At 50.4% G+C, this 20,371-nt stretch overlaps 1 protein-coding gene across 2 annotated transcripts; it reads right to left on the bottom strand.

The window, feature by feature from the left end:
• Nucleotides 1–9,151: 9,151 nt before the first annotated feature.
• On the bottom strand, nucleotides 9,152–18,473 carry Acads (acyl-CoA dehydrogenase short chain). 2 transcript variants are annotated; one of them, NM_022512.2, is made up of 10 exons: nucleotides 18,322–18,399; nucleotides 16,602–16,765; nucleotides 11,799–11,948; nucleotides 11,477–11,588; nucleotides 10,969–11,120; nucleotides 10,568–10,738; nucleotides 10,351–10,488; nucleotides 10,078–10,173; nucleotides 9,868–9,924; nucleotides 9,153–9,782 (listed from the first exon to the last, which is right to left on the bottom strand). In NM_022512.2, exons 1-10 carry the CDS (start codon nucleotides 18,371–18,373, stop codon nucleotides 9,630–9,632), a joined length of 1,245 nt encoding a protein of 414 aa, NP_071957.1. In that variant the 5' UTR covers nucleotides 18,374–18,399; the 3' UTR covers nucleotides 9,153–9,629. The 2 variants fall into 2 exon arrangements, with proteins under 2 accessions (XP_063127684.1, NP_071957.1); XM_063271614.1 differs by having other exon boundaries at nucleotides 9,152–9,924; nucleotides 18,322–18,473.
• Nucleotides 18,474–20,371: the final 1,898 nt, after the last annotated feature.

Below are 20,371 nucleotides of genomic sequence, written 5' to 3'. Positions count from 1 at the left end.
ATCTGGTGTCTTTTGGCCTACGGGCATATACGCAAAGGTGGTTCAGGGGCTAAGAATACTTACTGCTCTTACATAGGACCAAGTTCCCCACACCCACATGACTGCTCACAAATTCCTGTTACCTCCAAGTCCAGCGCATCCACTGCTCTCTTTTTGCTTCCACAGGCACCAGAACACTCTCACACGCAAAAACATCGAAATAAACGTAACAAATTCAGAATGTCTTTGGAACTTAAAAAGGGGGGGAAAATCTTAGAAGAAGAGAAGGCGGGGCTGGAGAGATGGCTCAGCGGTTAAGAGCACTGACTGCTTTTCCAGAGATCCTGAGTTCAAATCCCAGCAACCACATGGTGGCTCACAACCATCTGTAATGGGATCCGATGCTCTCTTCTGGTGTGTCTGAAGACAGCTACAGTGTACTCATCTAAAATAAATAAATCTTTTTAAAAAGGGGGGGGGGGCATTGGGGATTTAGCTCAGTGGTAGAGTGCTTGCCTAGCAAACGCAAGGCCCTGGGTTTGGTCCTGAAAAGAAAATTATACGAATTCTAGGTTTAGAAATATAAAAATTAGGGGCTGGGGATTTAGCTCAGTGGTAGAGCGCTTACCTAGGAAGCGCAAGGCCCTGGGTTCGGTCCCCAGCTCCGAAAAAAAGAACCAAAAAAAATAAAATAAAATAAAAAAAAAATAAAAATTAAAAGTGTTAGCCCCAAAAGCCACAAACTCAGGGCTAAGCCCTGCCGCCAGGAATAGCAGGCCATAAAGATAAAGAAAAGGAATACAAAAACCAGCCCAGGCTATCGAGGACTGACCCATAAACCATCCAAAGACATCCCCCCAGCTTACTCAGAGTCATACTTTAACCAGATGTCCTCCAGACCCTGATAAGCCCCTACTTGTGCTTTTCAGCCATTGTGTCCTGCAGAGAACACTCCAAGAAACCGGGCAGCCCAAGCCTAACCAGAGGTGTTTCGAATACAAATGCTCCATCAATTTTGACAAACTTTTAAAAATAATGAGGACCTGAAGACCCTACCCTTCTCCTGATTTAGTAGCTCTGTTCCAGGAACCAGGGGGCCATAAAACCTTCTGGCGTCCCCTTATCTCCTGGAGCCATAAAACAATCCTGTAACTTTTATTCCCCTTTGACATCCCCCATCCCCTGGTGCTCACAGCCTCTGCCTTTAAATACTCTTTTTCCCAGCCTCTCGGGGTGACACCTCTGTCTCCTGCGCGGGATACTTGTCGGCCCGGAGATCTCTGTAATAGGTCTCTGTAATAAACCTCGCCTTTGCTTATTACATCCAAAATGGTCTCTCTGTGTCTGGGGTCCACGATTTCCCAAGACTTGAGTAAGAGTCTCTCTGCGTGGGATTTTTTCAGTCCCCAGCTCAGAAAAAAAGAAAAAAAAAAAAAGAAGAGAAGGCAAACCATAGTGGTCCACACCTTTAATCCCAGCACTCAGCAGGCAGAGGCAGGTGGATCTCTGTGAGTTCAAGGCCTGCCTGGTCTACAGAGTGGGTTCCAGGACAGCCAGGGCTACACAGAGAAACGCTGTCTCAAAAAAGAAAAGAAAAAGGATTCAATCAGCCTAGAAACTTGAGTGTTAGCTGTCAGCCATCACAGAGGATTGATTTTTTTTTTAATTTTTTTTTAAGATTTTATTTATTGTATATGAGTACACTGTAGCTGTCTTCAGACACCAGGAGAGGGCATCAGATCTCATTACAGATGGCTGTGAACCACCATGTGGTTGCTGGGATTTGAACTCAGGACCTCAGGAAGAGCAGTCGGTACTCTTAACCACTGAGCCATCTCTCCAGCCCCCGAGGATTGATTTTTAAGTCGACTTAAATGAAATTAAAGGTTAGTGTGTGTGCATGTGTATGTATATGTACATGTGAGTACATGTGTGTATGCACATGTGTATTGGGGGGGTGTGCCTGCATGTCCCACAGCACACATGGAGGTTAGGAGTTAACATCCTGAGTCTGTTTCTATCTTCCCCTTGCTGGGGCACAGTCTGGCTTCTCCTGACCCATGAGCTTCAGGCAGCTCTGCCCTCCCCTCAGCAGTACTTAGGTTCGTAGAGGGGCGCATGGTCATATCTGGCTGTTTTGTGGGTGCAGGAATTGAACTTGAGTCAGCAGTGTTTTCACCCACTGAGCCATCCATCACCCAGGCCTAAATGCCCACATGTAAACAAGAATCCTTAGTAGAATTTCTGCGATGTGTTAGGATCCTTGGGATACAGTCCTCCTAGGTTATACATGTGTCTGTGTATGTACACCACCGTGAGTGGAGATCAGAAGGGGATGCTGTTTTAGTTCCTGAAGCAGATACCTATGTGCTGCCCAGGCTGCCTTCCTGGACATAACTGATCTCCTGTCTCAAACCCCTGAGAAATTAGGACAGCAGGCAGAGGCCCTCATACCTAAAATCATTCAAGACTTACTTTCTTACACATGGTATTACTTTGCAGCCCTGACTGGACTCAAACTCTCAGAGATCCACCTGCCTCTGCCTCCTGAATGCTGGGATTAAAGGCGTGCGCCACCACCCCGGCAACATCCTAGACATCGACATCATCATTATCATCATTATTATTTAATCTTTTTTTACACTCTAGTTGCTGTTCCCCTCCCAGTCCTCCCACTGACAGTTCCTCATCCAGTCTTCCTCCTCTGACCCCAAGAGGATGTCTCCAACTCCCTCCCTTCCCACCAAACCTCCCCTCCCCATTCTAGACTTTGAAAGCAGCTATTAGAACTACATTGAGGGGTTGGGGATTTAGCTCAGTGGTAGAGCGCTTGCCTAGCAAGCACAAGGCCCTGGGTTCGGTCCTCAGCTCCGAAAAAAAAAAGGGGGGGGAGAAAAAAAAACTACATTGAAAGATTCTGTCAGAGGGGTTGGGGATTTAGCTCAGTGGTAGAGTGCTTGCCTGGCAAACGCAAGGCCCTGGGTTCGGTCCCCAGCTCCGGAAAAAAAGAAAGATTCTGTCAGAAGCCATCTGGGAAAAGTTATGGCAAGGGAGTGAGTCTTTCAGAGATGGCCCCACCATTTTGCGTGGATGCATTAGGTGAGATACAGGATCCTCAGAGACTTCATTCCCGGACTGCTGCTCAGTGCGGATATGCTTCCCTGACACCGTCACATAGACTAATCACTCTGGAGCATCAGTTCATCAGATTTTCTGCAGCTCAACATGAAGATGTACTCTGGTGTAGAAACGCCGTGTAGACAAATTGATTTCATAATCCCTGATAATGATTTTATGGGACTCCTAAACTGATACAAATAATTTCAAGCCCTCTCTAGAATAAAAGCTGCAAATAGAACTCTTTAAGCCTTCAGGTGTCCTGGGCCAATCGAACTAAAAAAGCAAAGCAAGTTTGGAACAAACTTACGATGGAGGAAGACATTCTTTCTAGGTAAGGAATGAAGCCACCACTCTCTGGTAACTACGCTCATAAGCTGGAATTGGGCAGTGTATCATAGGTCCAAGGACAGAACACGTGACAGACTAGTCTGTCTATACAAGACTTCAAAATAAGAAGCCATCTCATGACGAAGCCGTGCTAACTTGTGACAAAAATTATTGCTTTAAACTTAAAATGAAACTATGGAACTAGAAACAACAGATCGTGAATATTAGTCAGGTCCTAGTCTTTTATTTTTATTTTTCTTGAATATTTTATGTATTTACATTTCAAATGTTACTCCCTTCCCCCCTCTCCCATACCTCTAGTCCTAGTGGAAAGACATGTAAACAATTCTGCTGTAACTCTTTAAGTCTTATTGGTTTATGCCTTAAACTTACTATGAACTTATGAAGTGTAAGGACGCTTAGAAAACCGTGTGATAATTATCCTGAGAAAGAATAAAAACTAAGACCAGCAATAGAGCCCTGTCTTTCTTTTCTTTTCTCTGGTTAACAAACTCTGAGCCTCTCATCTGGCCAATGAGCGGTCCCTGAGTCAGAGAACCCAAATAACTAAGTTTCTCTTCCTTTGCTGCTATCAGCAGGAGTTAATTGCCAAAAACTAAACACCTATTGACTCCTAATAACAAGAAGGAGCTAAAATGCCAGAAGTCATCAGCTTTTGGCCCCAGTCGCCAATGCTACCCTCTGCCTGCTTCAGTTTACCCTGTGATGTCAAGCGGCTCCTTGACAAGATTCAAAGGAAAATATGCTTACAAGAAATAAACAGAAACTGTCAGTGAAAATTCAACAGTAGAGGTTGGAGAGAGAGAGTACAGCAGTTAAGAGTACTGGCTACTTTCACAGAAGACCCAGGTTTGAGTCCCAGCACGCACAGGGCATCTAGTCACAACCATCTGTAACTTCAGTGTCATCTTCTGGCCTCTGTAGACACTGCATGTAAATCACACACAGACAGCCTTCAAGCAAAACACAATAAATATATCCAAGCTCGACACGTGGCACACCCCTTTAATCCCCGCACTTCAGAGGTAGAGGCAGACAGATCTCTGGGTCAGCCTCTTCTACAGAGTGAGTTCCAGGACAGAGCTACGCAGAGAGATGCCATCTTTAAAAAAAAAAAAAACGGGTTGGGGATTTAGCTCAGTGGTAGAACGCTTGCCTAGCAACCGCAAGGCCCTGGGTTTGGTCCCCAGCTCCGAAAAAAAGAAAAAAGGAAAAAAAAAAAGAATAAAAAAAGTTTTTGTACAACAAAAGCACTGACTGCTCTTCCAGAGGTCCTGAGTTCAAATCCCAGCAACCACATGGCGGCTCACAACCATCTGTGATGGGATCCGATGCCCTCTTCTGGTGTGTCTGACCAGTATACTTATATATAATAAATAAATCTTTAAAACAAACAAAAAATGTACAAATAAATCGATAATTACATGAAAAGACGCATGTCCTTGCCCACTGGGGACTGCACATACAACCTGCATGGAGTTCTCACCTCACCCCAGTCAGAGTGGTTCACACTCGGTCACCCGTCCTGTCAGCCGGGAGGCTGAGGCAGGCTGAGCAGCTTCAAGACATAAAGGAGAGGTTGAAGAGGCAGCTCAGCCAGGCAAAGTGCTTGCCAAACAAGCAAGAGGACCCAGGTTCAATCCCAATCACCTGCATGAAAGCCTGACCCCCATGGCGTGTCTTTAACCCTGGCTGGGTACAGCAGGTGAATCCCCAGGGCTCACTGACTGGCCAGCCCTAATCTGCAGAAAGTTCCAGGTCCCAACCAGTTCAGCATAAGGACAGAGTCTGAACCAGTGTCCAAACAACAGCATGGACATCTCGGGAACTGACCCATCCCCCTCCCCCCCATACACACAAAGTAAAGGCTGGTTGTGCGGCTCAGTGCTGGCCTACGTCAGCCAAGGCCTAGTTCAGTACTCACTATAAGAACAAATTCTGCTGCACCACTCCTGAGCATGAACCTGAAGGTTGAGGCACAGCCATGATTACCACAGCACCGGTCACTCCAGCAGGGTGTGACATCATTCTAGACACCCATCAGCAGATCATGGGGCCAGGAAAATGTGGGGTCCCTACTCGGGGCACTGTGCTCAGACCTAAAGGATGAAATTGCAGCAGGACACTGGTGGCACATGCCTTAATCCCAGCACTCGGGAGGCAGAGTTCAAGGCCAGCCTGGTCTACAGAGGTCCAGGACAGACAGGGCCACATAGAGAAACAACCCTGTCTCAAAAATAAATAAATAAATAAATAACAGGAATGAAATAGCATCCACTCAGGGAAATGGCAGGAACTGAGTGGAAAGTCAAACATCAGGTTAGATCTGTACCTCAGAGGAACAGCACCTGCCTACTCTGGGTAAAGCATGGATTCAAATCCCTTATACCCCACAATATGGAGTCTGCAAGTGCTTTGGAGGCTAAAGATCCTTGCTGCCATTTCAGGAGAGAACTAACGCAGAGCTCCACACTATGTCATCCATACATGTGTACTTAAAATTTTTAATTATTAAAATATGGTGGCTGTTGTGGCACATGCCTTTAATCCCAGCACTCAGGAGGCAGACACAGGCAGATCTCTGAGTCTGAGGCCAGCATGGTTTACACAGACTTCCATGGCAGCCAGGGCTGTGTGTAGAGAGACTCCCTTCTCAAAATGCAAAAAGTCGTTAACTTAGACAGTGGCCTACAGTGTAAAATTCACAATGCCTTTATTCAGTTAAACAGATCAATGTATGGGACAGTAGAAAAGGAATTCCCCACAGAAACAGAGTCCGAGATAGGCCAGGTGTCAGAAACAGCCAAGCACTGTGTTTAATGGACAATGATGGATGTTTTGTGCTTAAAGAAAGCAAAGGAAAGGGCTGGAGAGATGGCTCAGTGGTTAAGAGCACTGACTGCTCTTCCAGAGGTTCTGAGTTCAATTCCCAGCAACCACATGGTGGCTCACAACCATCTGTAATGGGATCTGATGCCCTCTTCTGGTGTGTCTGAAGATATCGACAGTGTACTCACATACATAAATCATTTAAAAAAAAAAAAAGACGGGGTTGGGGATTTAGCTCAGTGGTAGAGCGCTTACCTAGGAAGCGCAAGGCCCTGGGTTCGGTCCCCAGCTCCGAAAAAAAGAACAAAAAAAAAAAAAAAAAAAGAAAGAAAAGAAAGCAAAGGGAACCTTGAGTGTGAGGAGGGGGCTAGAAAACAATGGGCTGGGGCTGGGGATTTAGCTCAGTGGTAGAGCGCTTACCTAGGAAGCGCAAGGCCCTGGGTTCGGTCCCCAGCTCCAAAAAAAAAAAGAAAAAAAAAAAAGAAAACAATGGGCTGACAGCAGGGTGGACAGACAGACACACACACATATGTACACATATGTTCATATACATATATACACACATGCGCACATATACATCCTTACACACACCCACATAACATACATATACATACAAATACATACAATCACACAGGTATACATGCATATACATACAAATATATACATACACACATATATAGACACAAACACATATATACACACATCCACACATATATACACACAAACACACGCATACGCATACATACGCACATAAGCACACATGCATATACAGTCTGAATTGTAAAGCACGCTGGATGAGACTAACAGCCTACTGAACACAGCTGAAGGAAAGATTACAGAACCTGAAGAGAGCGACAGAGTTGACCCAATCGACGCATGCAGAAGAGAGAGTCTGGAGATTACCCAACCGCAGGAAACAGGCAGCAAGGTGGGCTTAGAACGGTGAGTGAGCAGTGCAGGTATAAAACTCATGATGGCTGCCAGGAGCAGGGCCTGTTCTGAGACCACCCTGTGATTATGGTAATGGACATAGAAGTTCCTTTTTGGAAAAACTGGCTCCCCAACTCCACCAGCACGGGTCACGGAATTGTGTGCTTTGAAATGGTTAAAAATAGTAAACTTTACTATTTATTTTTGTGTGTGTTACATGAATGAGTGTTGGGGTCCAAAGAGGCCAGAGGAGGGGGATGGAGCCCCTGGAGCCCAAGTTACCGTAAGTTCTGAGCCTGCCACATACGAGTGCTCTGAAAGAGTAGCCCGTGCCCCCTGACCACCCCCTTCAGCCCAAAATAGTTTTTTTTTTTTTTTTGGTTCTTTTTTTTCCGGAGCTGGGGACCGAACCCAGGGCCTTGTGCTTCCTAGGTAAGCGCTCTACCACTGAGCTAAATCCCCAGCCCCCCAAAATAGTTTTAAAACACAGTACTGACATTGTCAATAAAGGCAGCAGCTGGCTCTTTGAAAAGGTGAACAGAATCGATCAAACGAGCAGGCACAACTTGGAAGGTCAGGCATGTGAGTTGCTGAGCACACCTGAGTTGAATCTCGGCAAGGCCATCAGACTGATCGAGTCTCCGCTAAGCCACCAGCTGGGACTCTTCACAAACAGCTCTGGCACAAAGTGAATTGTAGGCTGGTGTGCTGTCCCGTGCGCCCGATCCCCGGCCAACAGCACCCATTTAACACTGGAAAAACCAGCCAATATGGAGGTCGAGTTTCCCTACTTAGGCAACTGTCCCATCTTGCAACTGTCCTTAGGACATGCACCTGCTGCAGAATGTAGGCATGGAAGACCGCGGTTATCTGGAACGGACTTCACAATTCAGGTTCAAATGCACCCAAGGGTAGGGTTCAGGACTCTAGCTCTAAGTGAGCAAATGTCCTTTCGTCCAAGCTGCCGAAGCCACCACCTAGCAGAGTGGCAGACCGAGTTGAAACACCCCAGTGTGCAGACCAGAGCTTAGCCTAAGGGGCCAATGTTACTTCACCATACAAAGGACACTCCCTGGCCTCCCGAGCTGCCCTGCACCCTGAGGTTGGGTACTGGTCCTGAGATGTAGAAACCCATGCAAGGGGACTCTGGCTATAGCTGACCCATTTCCCTGCTGGGTACATAAAGCTCATTAAGTCGCAAAGCTGTGACAACCCTTAGAATCGATGCCACAGAGTGACAGCTGGGTTCCAGTCATATGCAGGCTCAGTTTGGGTTCCCCTTGCTCTCCTGGCCACACACTGGAGTCCCTCCCGCACCACCTTGATGGGAGACGGTGCTACAAAGCTAGAGGGGCCATGGAGGCCTCTGAACACTGCTAGTACCCAAAGTTCCTGGCTCACACAGTCCCCACCTGACAGTGCAACTCACAGTGGTGCCCGCAATGTGGGGTGAGCTATGTGGGACCCACATCACCCTGTGCTCTCTGCGCTAGAATGGGGAACCCAGACGCAGGGACAACAAAACCCTCCAGCACTCACCTGGGACCAGAAGGAAGGAGCTGCTTTTGCAAGCTGTGGAGGCCTCACTTTGCCCTCCAGAGGATTAGAACGAAGCTTCCTCAGACACACGTGTGCCTGCCACACCCACACCCCGGGAATGGCACTTCGAATCTTTTCAACTCCCAGGATGAAGCTCACACTGTCCCTGCCACTTCCGGTCTACTAGGGGCACAGCGTGCACACCCAACAGCTCCAGCCCCCCTGCTGGCTGCTTCTCCACTCACCCAGGTGACATACCCAGCTTTACCAAGCAAGGACACCACCCTTCCGACACCACACACACACACACACACACACACACACACACACACACACACACACTCTCTCTCTCTCTCTCTCTCTCTGTTGGGTGAGGCCTTGGCCTAAAGAAAGACACGGGCACGGGTCAGGACACAGGTGAGCTTTATTGACCACAGGCAGCTCTACAGCCACAGAACCACCTGCGGCCACTTGACCTCTAGCCAGGGCCCTATGATCCGGTTCCCCAGCCTTCCCACGACAACCCTGGGGACTCAAGCACTGGGCCATCCCCTTCCCCTCCTCACCCCGCCCTGCCCCTCCTGTTCTTGCCTCTGAGGACTCTTGGGAACGGCATCCGCATTGGGAGGGCCAGGGTCATTCAGGTCTCTGTGGCCCTGCCTCCAGCAGGTCGCTCAAAGAGAGAGGCACTGTTGGTGGGGGGTAAAGAGGTAGCCACGCCGCCCCATTCTGAGCTGACAGGTCACAGCGGTTGACCTTCCCTCTCCCTGAGACAGACTTTCCCCTAGTCTGACTGGGGGCTACAGTGAGGGGCAGAAAGGCTGACCGAGGCAGGTCCCTTCATGGTCTGAGCAGGCTGGCAAGTTCCCAAGAAGGGCGGGGGCTCAGCTCCGGTAGCTCCGGAGCAGATGCCCGGCAATCACCAGTCTCTGGATTTCGCTGGTACCTTCATAGATCTCAGTGATGCGGGCATCTCGGTAGTAGCGCTCGGCTGGCATCTCTGTCACGTACCCCATGCCGCCCAGGATCTGGATGGCCTAAGAGGAAAAACAGGCACAAGGAGGGAGAAGTCCCCGACACCGGGGAAGGGAAAGGGGCCGTGCCCAGGGGCTTGGTGCTCACCTGGTGGCTAATGGCAGTAGCAGCCTCTGATGCAGCCAGCTTGGCCATGGCCGACTCCTACCCCCCAAGAATGGCAAAGTCAACACCCTCTGTAAGCGACATGCACAGTCTTCCTGGTGGTACGGGAGGGGCCAGGACTGACTTCAAAGTCCCATGGTGCCCACTCCCCCCACCTCAGAGAGTGCCTTGGGAGCCCCTCCCCACGGTCACCTTGGTGAAAGGCTTCTTATTGTCCTTCAACATGGCGGCGCGCCAGGTCAGCAGGCGGGCACTCTCCAGGGCCAGGGCCATGTCTGCCAGCTTGAACTGCAACAATCCAGCCCCACCCATCAACCGACGCTCTCCCTCCCACTGGCCAGGGAGGGGGTTGGAAGGGTGGGGGTGGCAGAGGGAGGGTTGGGGTAGGAGGGGTGAGCCGAGCAAGTGAAAAGTCAGGCTTCCTTCCATTAGCCCGGTGCCCAGCTCCTGAAATCCAGGTCCTACCTGGATGTTTTGGAGCTTTGTGAGGGGTGCCCCAAAGGCATGGCGGTTCTCGGCGTACTTCACGGCACAATCCAGGGAGGCCTGGGCAATACCCAGGGCCTGGGAGGCGATGCCAATGCGGCCCATGTCCAGGGTTTGCTGTGGGGACCGCCCAGTCAGTAGCTGTAGGCTGGGCCCAAGGCCTGGCCCCAGGGTGCTGCCCTGTAGCCAGGCTCACCATGGCTATCTTGAAGCCCATCCCAGGCTCGCCGAGCAGGTTCTCCTTGGGGATGCGACAGTCCTCAAAGATGAGGTTAGCTGTAGATGAGGCCCGGATGCCCAGCTTGTCTTCCTTTTTGCCCAGCGTAAGCCCAGGAGTTGGCATGGGAACCAGGAAAGCGCTGATACCCTGGGAAGGCCCCCCAAAATCTAGAATGAGGCTGCAGAGCTGAGAGCAGCCACGCGGGCTCAAGCCCCGCCCCTACTCCGGCCCCTGCGCCCTCTGCTGGCTTTGGGAAAGAGTGCAAGCTCTACGGGGGTAAAGAGGGATCCGGGTCAGCCCCAGCAGGAGCTCCTGCAGGACCAACAAAGTTCTGACCTAGAAATTGCAAGGTCCACTCCAGGGGTCTGCTGGCCCACCTTGTTCTGCCGGGACCTGTCGGTGCTAGCAAACACCACCGTGGCAGAAGCCTCCCAGGAGTTGGTGATCCAGGCTTTGGTGCCGTTGAGGACCCAGGAGTCACCCTCTTCCCGGGCAGTGGTGGAAGCGGCCCCCGCGTCACTGCCATTGCCTGCCAGAAACACAGACTCGGGACCCACCCCTCAAGACACAGGGTGTCTAACTTAGAGCCCTGGCTGCCGAGCACGAAGTCCCTACGACTTGGGCTCTAAAGCTGGGACCTTGGACCAAACCTTCAAAGACTCGTCCACAAGGACACGGGGATCAGAACAGGCATGGGCTATCTTTAAGCCAAACCTTCCTCACCCGGGTGGGAAACCTCCTGGTATGTCTAGGCAGCTGCAGTTTATCCCGCAAGCCGCCGCGAGGCCTGCTCCAGTGGCTCAAGACTCCAGTTCAACAGGTCCCAAGCCTGCTCTCACCCTGATTCTGAGGTAAGGAGACAGAGGACCCTGCACTGTACAGTACCTGGCTCACTGAGGGCAAAACAGCCGATTTTGTCACCGTTGGTGAAAGGGGTGATCCACTGCTGCTTCTGCTGTGAGGATCCGAACTTCAGGATGGGTCCCAAGTAGAGAGACTGATGGGAGAGCAGAGAGAGCAGTTTGAGGCCACCCCCCAGGTCTTTACTCTCTCCAGAGGCCCTCCCTGGGGACTAAGGACTCAGGAGACTACAAGGAGACAAGTCCAGGAGCCCAGGCTGGCTGTGCTTGGCTGCAGAGATGCTCGGCCAAGGTCCACACAGCCGTGCACCTCCCCCAACTGTGTCCCGCGACCCAGGAAGACTCACGTTGTTGACACTCATGATCACTCCGGTGGAGGCGCAGCCACGGCTGATCTCCTCCAGGGCGATCGAGTAGGCCAGGTAATCCAGGCCAGCACCACTCAGCTCCTCTGGCACATCCATGGCCAGCAGCCCGAGCTCCCCCATCTTCTTCACCTGGCCGGGGGGGGGGGGGGGTCACATCAGGGAGAGCTGCTTCAAGCCTACTCCCCGCCAGCTCTCCAGCCCCTGAGGCAGAACCTGTGCTCAGGTCTCCGACCCCAACTATTCACACTGATCGTCCTCCCCCAGCGCAGGCAGCACCACCCACTCCAGCCGCGTGGCGTCCACACTTGATAGTGTTTGCATCTCAGCCCTCGGCTTTTCTGCCACGCTGACGTTTCTTCAATCCCTTGTGGGCATGTGTGCATGAGCGTGCACGTGCACCACGGGACCTTTTTTTTTTTTGTTTTTTCCTTTTCTGTTTTTCGGAGCTGGGGACTGAACCCAGGGCCTTGCACTTGCTAGGCATACGGGACCTTTGAGTGTGCCGTCTCGCTGTTCACTGTCAATTAATCTCCGTGGGCGGTAATATCTTCCTCCCACCTCCCTTCTTTTTTTTTTTTTTTTTTTTTTTTTTTGGTTCTTTTTTTCCGGAGCTGGGGACCGAACCTAGGGCCTTGCGCTTCCTAGGTAAGCGCTCTACCACTGAGCTAAATCCCCAGCCCCTCTCCCACCTCCCTTCTTACATCCGCTGAACCTTGCTGCATTTCCACAGCTGGAATTCCTAGCCTTTTAACATGTTTGTTTGACTACTGCCCCCACCCCCAATGACACAAGAGGATGGACACCCTGTGGGGTTTTGTTTTTTTTTTTTTCTCTTACTGTTGTATGCCCAGGGCCAGGGAGTGAAAGCATCCCTGACAAGCCCTTGGGATTTCTATTTGAGGACAACAGTAATAGTACTTTCCAATGAGGCCATCCCATTTGGGTTGTGGCTTCTTCCTTTAAATACTCCTTCTCTCAACCACTCGGGGTCGAACTCCTCTGCCCCTGCGTGGGATACGAGTCTCAACCCCAGTGCACTGATTCCTATCGATAAACCTCATGTGATTACAGCAAGGATGGTCTTAAGTGAGTTCTTGGGGAGTCGCATCATCCTGAGACTTGAGTGAGGTTCTCCCCACTCCGGGGGTCTTTCACTGCCTCTACAAAGTGGAGGCATCATGCACATGGGCCACCGTGCCCTGCACCGCTAAATAAATAGATTGAAGTAAAAGTCGATGGAGGGGGGGGTGTTGGGGGTTTAGCTCAGTGGTAGAGCCCTGGGTTCGGTTCCCAGCTGGGGGGGGGGGGGGGGAGTCGATGGAGAGAGCTGGAGAGATGGCTTTGAGGTTAAGAGCACTGGCTGCTCTCTCAGGGAATCCAGGCTCCCTTCCTGCTGCCCACATGGTGGCTCACAACCATCTGTAGCCCCAGTCCCTGGGAGATCCAATGCCCTCCTCTGGCTCCTTGGGTACCAGACATGTATGCCGACGGAACACCCATGCACACAAAAGTATCTTTTAAGTTTATTAAAAACCTACTTGAAGACATTTTTTCCCCTTCACTGAGAGTGGCAGGCCCCAGTGAGGCCCAGGACTGTGAACCTGGCACAGCCCAAAGAAAATTACCATTTCAAGGTGGAGGACTCAGAAGCTGGCTGTAAAAGCTAGTACTGTAAACTCATTTCTTTCTCCCCTTTGTTAGTTTAGGTGTAAAAAAAGATTGAAGTCCAGTCTGGTTGTGAAGCAGCCAAAAGGCAGCTATTGTCTCCCACCCCCCACGCTGTCCCCCAGTCTGGCCCACTCTCCTCTCAGCAGCTGTCCACCCCCCATCTCCCATGCCCCCCTCCCCCCACTTCTCTTGGCAGCCGCCCCTCCGCCCTTCTGTAGACCTGCTATTCTGATCCTGCGATCCTGCGAGAATAAAACCATTCCTCAGCCAGAGCTTAGGGATATCCAAGCTTTGGGTCCTCTGAGGTGGCTTAGAAGTCTGTTTCTGAGAATTCTGTCTCACAGAATGTCACGTCTGGCCTTGGTTTCTCAGCAGAAACTTATTCTGACCAACTCTGGAGTGGTGCTTCGAAGAGAACATGGGCTACGTTACATTCACCTGGATACACAAGTGTCCGCTGCAAGGGCTGTTGTTACTGTTATTATTATGCTTTTGCTTTTATTGACTTGGGGATTTTGTAGGGTTTTGGGCTGTTTTTTTACCTCACTATGTAGCTCAGGCTGCTTTTGAACTTGGGATCTTCCTGCCTCAGCCTCAGGGACACATCATGCTCTACCATCTAAATGCTCGTCACCTTTTGTTTGTTTTCCAGACAAGATTCTGTGTGTGTGCGTGTGTAACCCTGGCTGGCCCAGAACTCACTATGTAGACCAGGCTGGCCTCAGCCTCGGGAGCTGTGGGATCAGGGACGCGTGCCACCATGCCCAGGTCTTTGCTCTTGGTAACTGCACTCCCTCCGTGGGTGCACCACTCTCCCCATTCTACCCGGTGGGTTTTTCACCTGCCTCCGAACACTGACAGAAAGGAAAGCTTATCAGAATGACCCTTCCATGTCTGTGGGGGAGCACGGGCACCCCTAATCTTGTCAGACATGTCTTCCAGACGGGACCGCTGGTCACGGCACTGAGTACGAGGCTCCCGCGATCGTGACACAGGTGCAGTTAGCAGGAGGAAGTCATGAGCACCTCAGAGAGGGACAGCGAGGCAGCATCGGTGCCAGTTTAGTCTGCCACCTGGGCAAGGCCCTTGCTTGGTGGCTGTGGAGTCGCATGGTCACTGGTCAGTGTTTGTGTCTCTTAACTGAGGAGGTGGTCTGCTTACTTCTCGGTTACTGTATAGCATTCTAAACCTCCAAGTACAGAATGGAATTTAAGGGCATCAGCCTAGCACTCAGGAGAGAAGCTGGGGCAGAAAGGTTGTGAATTTGAGGCCAGAGGTACCTAGGAGACCCTCTTTTCCAACAACAAAGCACAAGACATTTGAGGGATTATAGAAACAGGAAAACAAATGAATTGAGCTATCAATATAAATTTCAGTACATGGCCAGGTGGAGGACAGTGGCTTCCACGTAGCTTAGACCCCAGAGTCTGAGTCTGACTGGCTCCGAAACCCTTCACCACCCACTATCCATGTAGCTGACCCTGGAGTCCCACGAAGCAGGGAAGTCACCTTCTTGTTGGAATGAGATTATCAAGCCTCCCCTGTCCCCTTCCCTAGGACAAGCTCCTCCTCTTGGTGATCCCACTTGGAGCTGTGCCTCACGTCCATGGCCTCAGTAGAGAAGGAAAGACACAGTTGGGAGCAGGCCCTCAGGGTCCCTACAATGGCAAACTTGGAAGCTACAGGTCTCCATTCTCTGGATGTCTTAGCTACAAGGACAACAGGGCTGAGATGGCTCTGTCATTAAGGACCAGAGGACCAGAGTTCAATTCCCAGCACACCACATTAGGCAGCTCAAACCACCTGTAATGCCAGCGTGGGGATTTTCTGGCTTCTCAGGGCTCCTGGACATACTTGACACAACTCTCTCTCAGACACACATACACATAAATAAAACCAAACTGAAAAAAGGCAACCACAGGAGCTGGCCCAGGAAGTGGTGCACCTGCCAAGCCTGATGACCCGAGGCTGACCCTCAAACCCATGTAGAGGTGAAGGGAGGGAATCCGCATATCACACGCACACACACACTCACACATATACACACACTCTACTCACACTCACACACACACAGACACACACATATACACACTCACACACACTCTCACACACACTCACACACACTCATGCACACACATACACACTCTCACACACTCATATACACTCACACTCATATACACACATACTCACACACACACACTCACACACACTCACACACACTCACACTCATATACACACACTCACCCACACACATACACACACCCACATACACACTCATACACACATACATACACACACTCACATACATACACACTCATACACACACTAGTGATGATAACAGTTTAAGAAAACGACCTCATGGGGCTGGGGATTTAGCTCAGTGGTAGAGCGCTTACCTAGGAAGCGCAAGGCCCTGGGTTCGGTCCCCAGCTCTGAAAAAAAAAAAAAAAAAAAAGAACCAAAAAAAAAAAGAAAACGACCTCATTATTAAAAGAGGCCTGTCGTGCCAGGAGTGGTAGGATGGGTCTTTGTCAATACACAAGAGGCAACAGCAAGGGAGAGAGAGTTCTGTGTGTCTGAGGCCAGTCTGATCTACACAGCAAAACCTCCAGGACAGTCAGGGCTACATACTGAGACCCTGTCTCAAGAAAACAAAATGGCGGGGTTGGGGATTTAGCTCAGCGGTAAAGCACTTGCCCTGGGTTCGGTCCCCAGCTCCGAAAAAAAGAACCAAAAAAAAAAAAAAAAAAAAAAACAAAATGGCTGGAGAGATGGCTCGGAGGTTAAGAACACTTGGTGCTTGTGCAGAGGATCAGGGTTCAATTCCTAGCACCCACACGGCGGCCCACAACTGCTTGTAACTTCCTCTTCAGGACATAGGATGCTCTCTCCTTGCCTTGACAGGCATTCTATGCACATCACATGCAGACAGACAAACAGGCACACATATACGCACTAAATTCACAAATACATTTTCTTTAAAAGTTTGCAAATCTTGGCAAGGGGCAGGCTGCTGAACAAATCGAGCATTCAGAGCATGATGTGAGCCTCCTGCCCGAGACGCTGGTGCCTCTGGCTGCCGCCACCATGAGCTGTGGAGGCTGCTGTTCTCACCTGCGATGTGGGGAAGAGATGTTCCTTGTCCAGCTGGGCAGCGATGGGGACCAGCTCCTTCTCAGCAAAGTCCCGGCATGTCTGGCGCAACATCTGATGTGTCTCAGGTAGTTCCACAGACTGGTAAACAGTATGTAATCTTCGCCAATCTCGAGCGCGGAGAGCTATCAGATAAGGGTTGGAGTTAGGGAAGGACATTTCGAAAGATCTTAAGACTCGTTTCTCTTTATGTGTCTGTGTATCTGTGTTTATATGTGTACCCATGCATGCAGGTGCCCACACAGGCCAGGAGAGGGGTCAGATCCCCTGGACCTGGAGTGACAGGGGATTATGAATTACCCAACATGGGTGCTGGGATCTGAACTCAGGTCTTCTGTAATCACAGCAAACGTTGAGGTAGGGGATGATTTGAGCCTGGAGTTCAGGCTAGCCTATGCAACATGTCAAGACTTCATTCATCTCAGCGTCTGGGGTGAGGGCCGGCAGCTAAGAGCACCTGCTGCTCTTTCAGAGAAACCAGGAGCAGCCTATAGGGTGGCTCACAATTGTCTGTAACTAAAGTTCCAGGGGATCCAATACGCTCTTCTGGCCTCTGTGGGACATGGTGCGCTTACGCAAGCACACGTGCAGGCAAAACATTCACACACATAAAATAAAAATAAACGTTTAAGAAGAAAAAAATAGGGCTGGAGAGATGGCTCAGCTGTTAAGAGCACTGACTGTTCTTCCTAGAGGTCCTCCTGAGTTCAATTCCCAGCAGCCACATGGTGGCTCACAACCATCTGTAATGGGATCTGATCCCTCTTCTGGTGTGCCTGAAGGCAGGTACACTGTACTTATGTAAATAAATAAATAAATAAATAAATAAATAAATAAATAAAAAAAGAAAGAAAAAAATAGAGCACTACTCCCCACCCCCACCCCCAGTGTCAAAGAAAAAAACACTTTATGGATACAACGCTAATAGGGCTGTCACGGAAAAGCCCCAGGCTAACTGAGTGCTTAATTGCTTGTTAAACACACCAATCCTCAATATGATCCCATTTAGGACACCTCGGAAATGGGTTTTAAGTTTTAAGTTTCGCTGGGTCTGGAGTTCTATAAAATGTGACCTCCAGGGTGTGGAAGGATTAAAGAAGTACTAACGGTTGATTTAACACCCCTTAACAATTAGACGGTTAAATCAACCCGTCTAATTGTTAAGGGGTGATAGTGTCAGGACTGCTACAGACGACCCAAAACACTATAAAACATAACCAAATGCTAACATTATGGAAACACATGATAGAGGCCAACCAGGACGCGTCCTGTGATTTTAATATAGCTCTGGGGATGGAACCAGTGCACACTTGGACCACTCGGTGCGGAGAGGTTGAGAGTCACGTCCAAGGTCACAGGTCGGAGTTCAATGCCAGCCCCCCACCCCCACCCCCGCAATGGAGGGCCAACTCCCCCAGAACTTTAGCTGGAGCTGAAATGGGGTTAGGGGTGTGGATAGCGGGACCGTAAAGGGGAGTTGGCGATGGGGGTCCCACTGGAAGGAAGCAGAGCAGGAGCCCGGATCCCTGCAGTGCCTGCATTAGCCAGAGGCTACCGAACTAGGACAAAGGCCGCGCGCAGCCGCAGGGGTGCTGCCGCTCGTCCGCCCGTAGTCATAGGAGGACCCGCCGTCAGGATCTCCGCCCTGTGACCGGTCCTGAGGCTCTGCGGGCGTACTCACCTCTGCCGAGAGAGCCACCGGCCCGGGCGAGCAACGCAGCGGCCATGGCCATGGGCACAGACCTCCGGGACCTCCTGAAGCAGCTCTAGAGTTCCGGATGGCAGGGGCAGGGCCTGGGCCACGCCCACTTGCTGCAGGGGCGGGGCCGAAGAAAAGCGGGGGCCATGCCCACGGCGCGGGAGAGGAGGGGCGAGAGCCAATCCTGGGCCACGCCCACCTGACCGGAGGGGCGAGGCCTGAGACTGGCTAAGCGTCCTAGGGTTGGGGCTTCAGACTTTCGCAGGAATTAACACTCCTGCCAGTCGGGGGACTACAAAGTTTGTCAGCTCGTTCTCCTGCTCTCATCTCTGGTAAAGCTGCTGACAACGCAGAGGCACAAAAATAAAAGCAAACAACCAGTCATCCTCGGGAGAGAGAGAGAGAGAGAGAGAGAGAGAGAGAGAGAGAGAGAGAGAGAGAGAGAGAGAGAGAGAGAGAGAGCGCGCGCAAACTTGTAATTCTAGTGACACCTGAGCCTGAGGCAGGAGGATTTTGCAAGTTCAAAGTATCCCTGTATCTTACTTCAAAATAAAAGTATAAAGAGGGCGTGAGGAACATAGTTCATCGGTTGAGGCCCTGCCTAGCAGACATAAGGCATTGGGTTCAGTTTTAGGGAGAGAAGAAAAGAGCTAATACCTACCCCTGCCCGCCCACTCACTTCTGCATCGTGACAGCGTGAGAGCGTAATCCCTGGCTCCGGTCACACAAGGTAGGCAGCTATTTACATCCATCCACCCTTCTACTTATACTTCGCCCTGGGAATTTTTTTTTAAAGATTTATTTATTTTATGTATACAAGTACACTGCAGCTGTCTTCAGACCAGAAGAGGGCATCGGATCCCTTTACAGATGGTTGTGAGCCACCATGTGGTTTCTGGGAATCGAACTCAGGACCTCTGGAAGAGCAGTCAGTGCTCTTAACCGCTGAGCCATCTCTCCAGTCTTTTTTTTTTTTTTTTTTTTTTTTACTATTCATCTCTCCCACTATTTGATGATCCCAAAAGGGCTGGATGTCTCAGTATCTAGGCTCATTGCATGGGGATGCCTGGCAGGAAGATCCCTACAGCCCTGAGATGTGAATATGAAACAGAACTACTGTCTCACACACCTCCTAGCTGGGGAGCAGAGCCCCGTTGGGGGTAGGGATACCGCCCATTAATGACAAGGGTTGAGTCCTAGCACCCTAAGAACAACTTCCTCTGTCCTAGAGACTGTCAGTGTGATTTAGCTCACAGGGTCTGACCTTCATGCCCTCCTGGTTTCCACATATCCCACCACTGACCTGTGCACTGAAAGTCTTACTACATCCCCCACCCGTGCCTAGAAAACTGAGGTAAAGGTGTGGCGTGATAGTTTAGATTGCAAATGTTCCCATTCCTTCATTCCTCCCCCATCCCGGAACTCTGGAACTGCCATTTAAAAAAAAAAAAAAAAGCCAGGCTGGAGAGATGGCTCAGCGATTAAGAGCACTGACTGCTCTTCCAGAGGTCCTGAGTTCAATTCCCAGCAACCACATGGTGGCTCACAACCATCTGTAATGGGATCTGATGCCCGCTTGTGCTGTGTCTGAAAGACAGTTACCTACAGTGTACTCATAAATAAATCTTTAAAAAAAAGACACCTGCCCAGTTTAGGCTTGTAGCTTGTTAATAATAAACAAAACAAAAACAAAAACAATACAGGTCTCTGTGCCTTTATTGGGAACGCCATGCAGTTATTTGGGAGCAAAGCAAAGGGGGTGAAGGAATCCCCCCCCCAATAATTACAAGTACAGGCCTCCACTGCCTGGCCAGCCTTGTCTTTTGAGGTGGGGTCTCACAATGTGGCCTTGGCTGCCCTGAAATGGTAAACCAGGCTGGCCTGGGAGACTGACCTGCCTCTGCCTGCCAAGAGCTAAATTAAAGATGTGTTGACATCATGCTCGGCTCAAAGATGTACAGATAAGCGAGGTCATTGTGTCATCACACACAGCAGGAAGCCTCGTTAGGGCTGGGAACAGAGCCCAGGTCTA

Source organism: Rattus norvegicus, chromosome 12, assembly GCF_036323735.1.
Source record: "Rattus norvegicus strain BN/NHsdMcwi chromosome 12, GRCr8, whole genome shotgun sequence".
NCBI classification, from domain to species: domain Eukaryota; kingdom Metazoa; phylum Chordata; class Mammalia; order Rodentia; family Muridae; genus Rattus; species Rattus norvegicus.
The sequence above is the reverse complement of the archived record's forward strand: the minus strand, read 5'-3'. Positions and strand labels throughout refer to the sequence as shown.

Excerpts from the sequence above, each read along its gene's own strand:
- Acads (XM_063271614.1), bottom strand. The coding sequence starts at position 18,373 with ATGGCCATGGCCGCTGCGTTGCTCGCCCGGGCCGGTGGCTCTCTCGGC. Across the intron at positions 11,949-16,601 it reads ATCTCTTCCCCACATCGCAG|GTGAAGAAGATGGGGGAGCT; the intron begins GTGAGAACAGCA and ends CCCCCCGGCCAG. Across the intron at positions 10,489-10,567 it reads TGGGCTTCAAGATAGCCATG|CAAACCCTGGACATGGGCCG; the intron begins GTGAGCCTGGCT and ends CGGTCCCCACAG.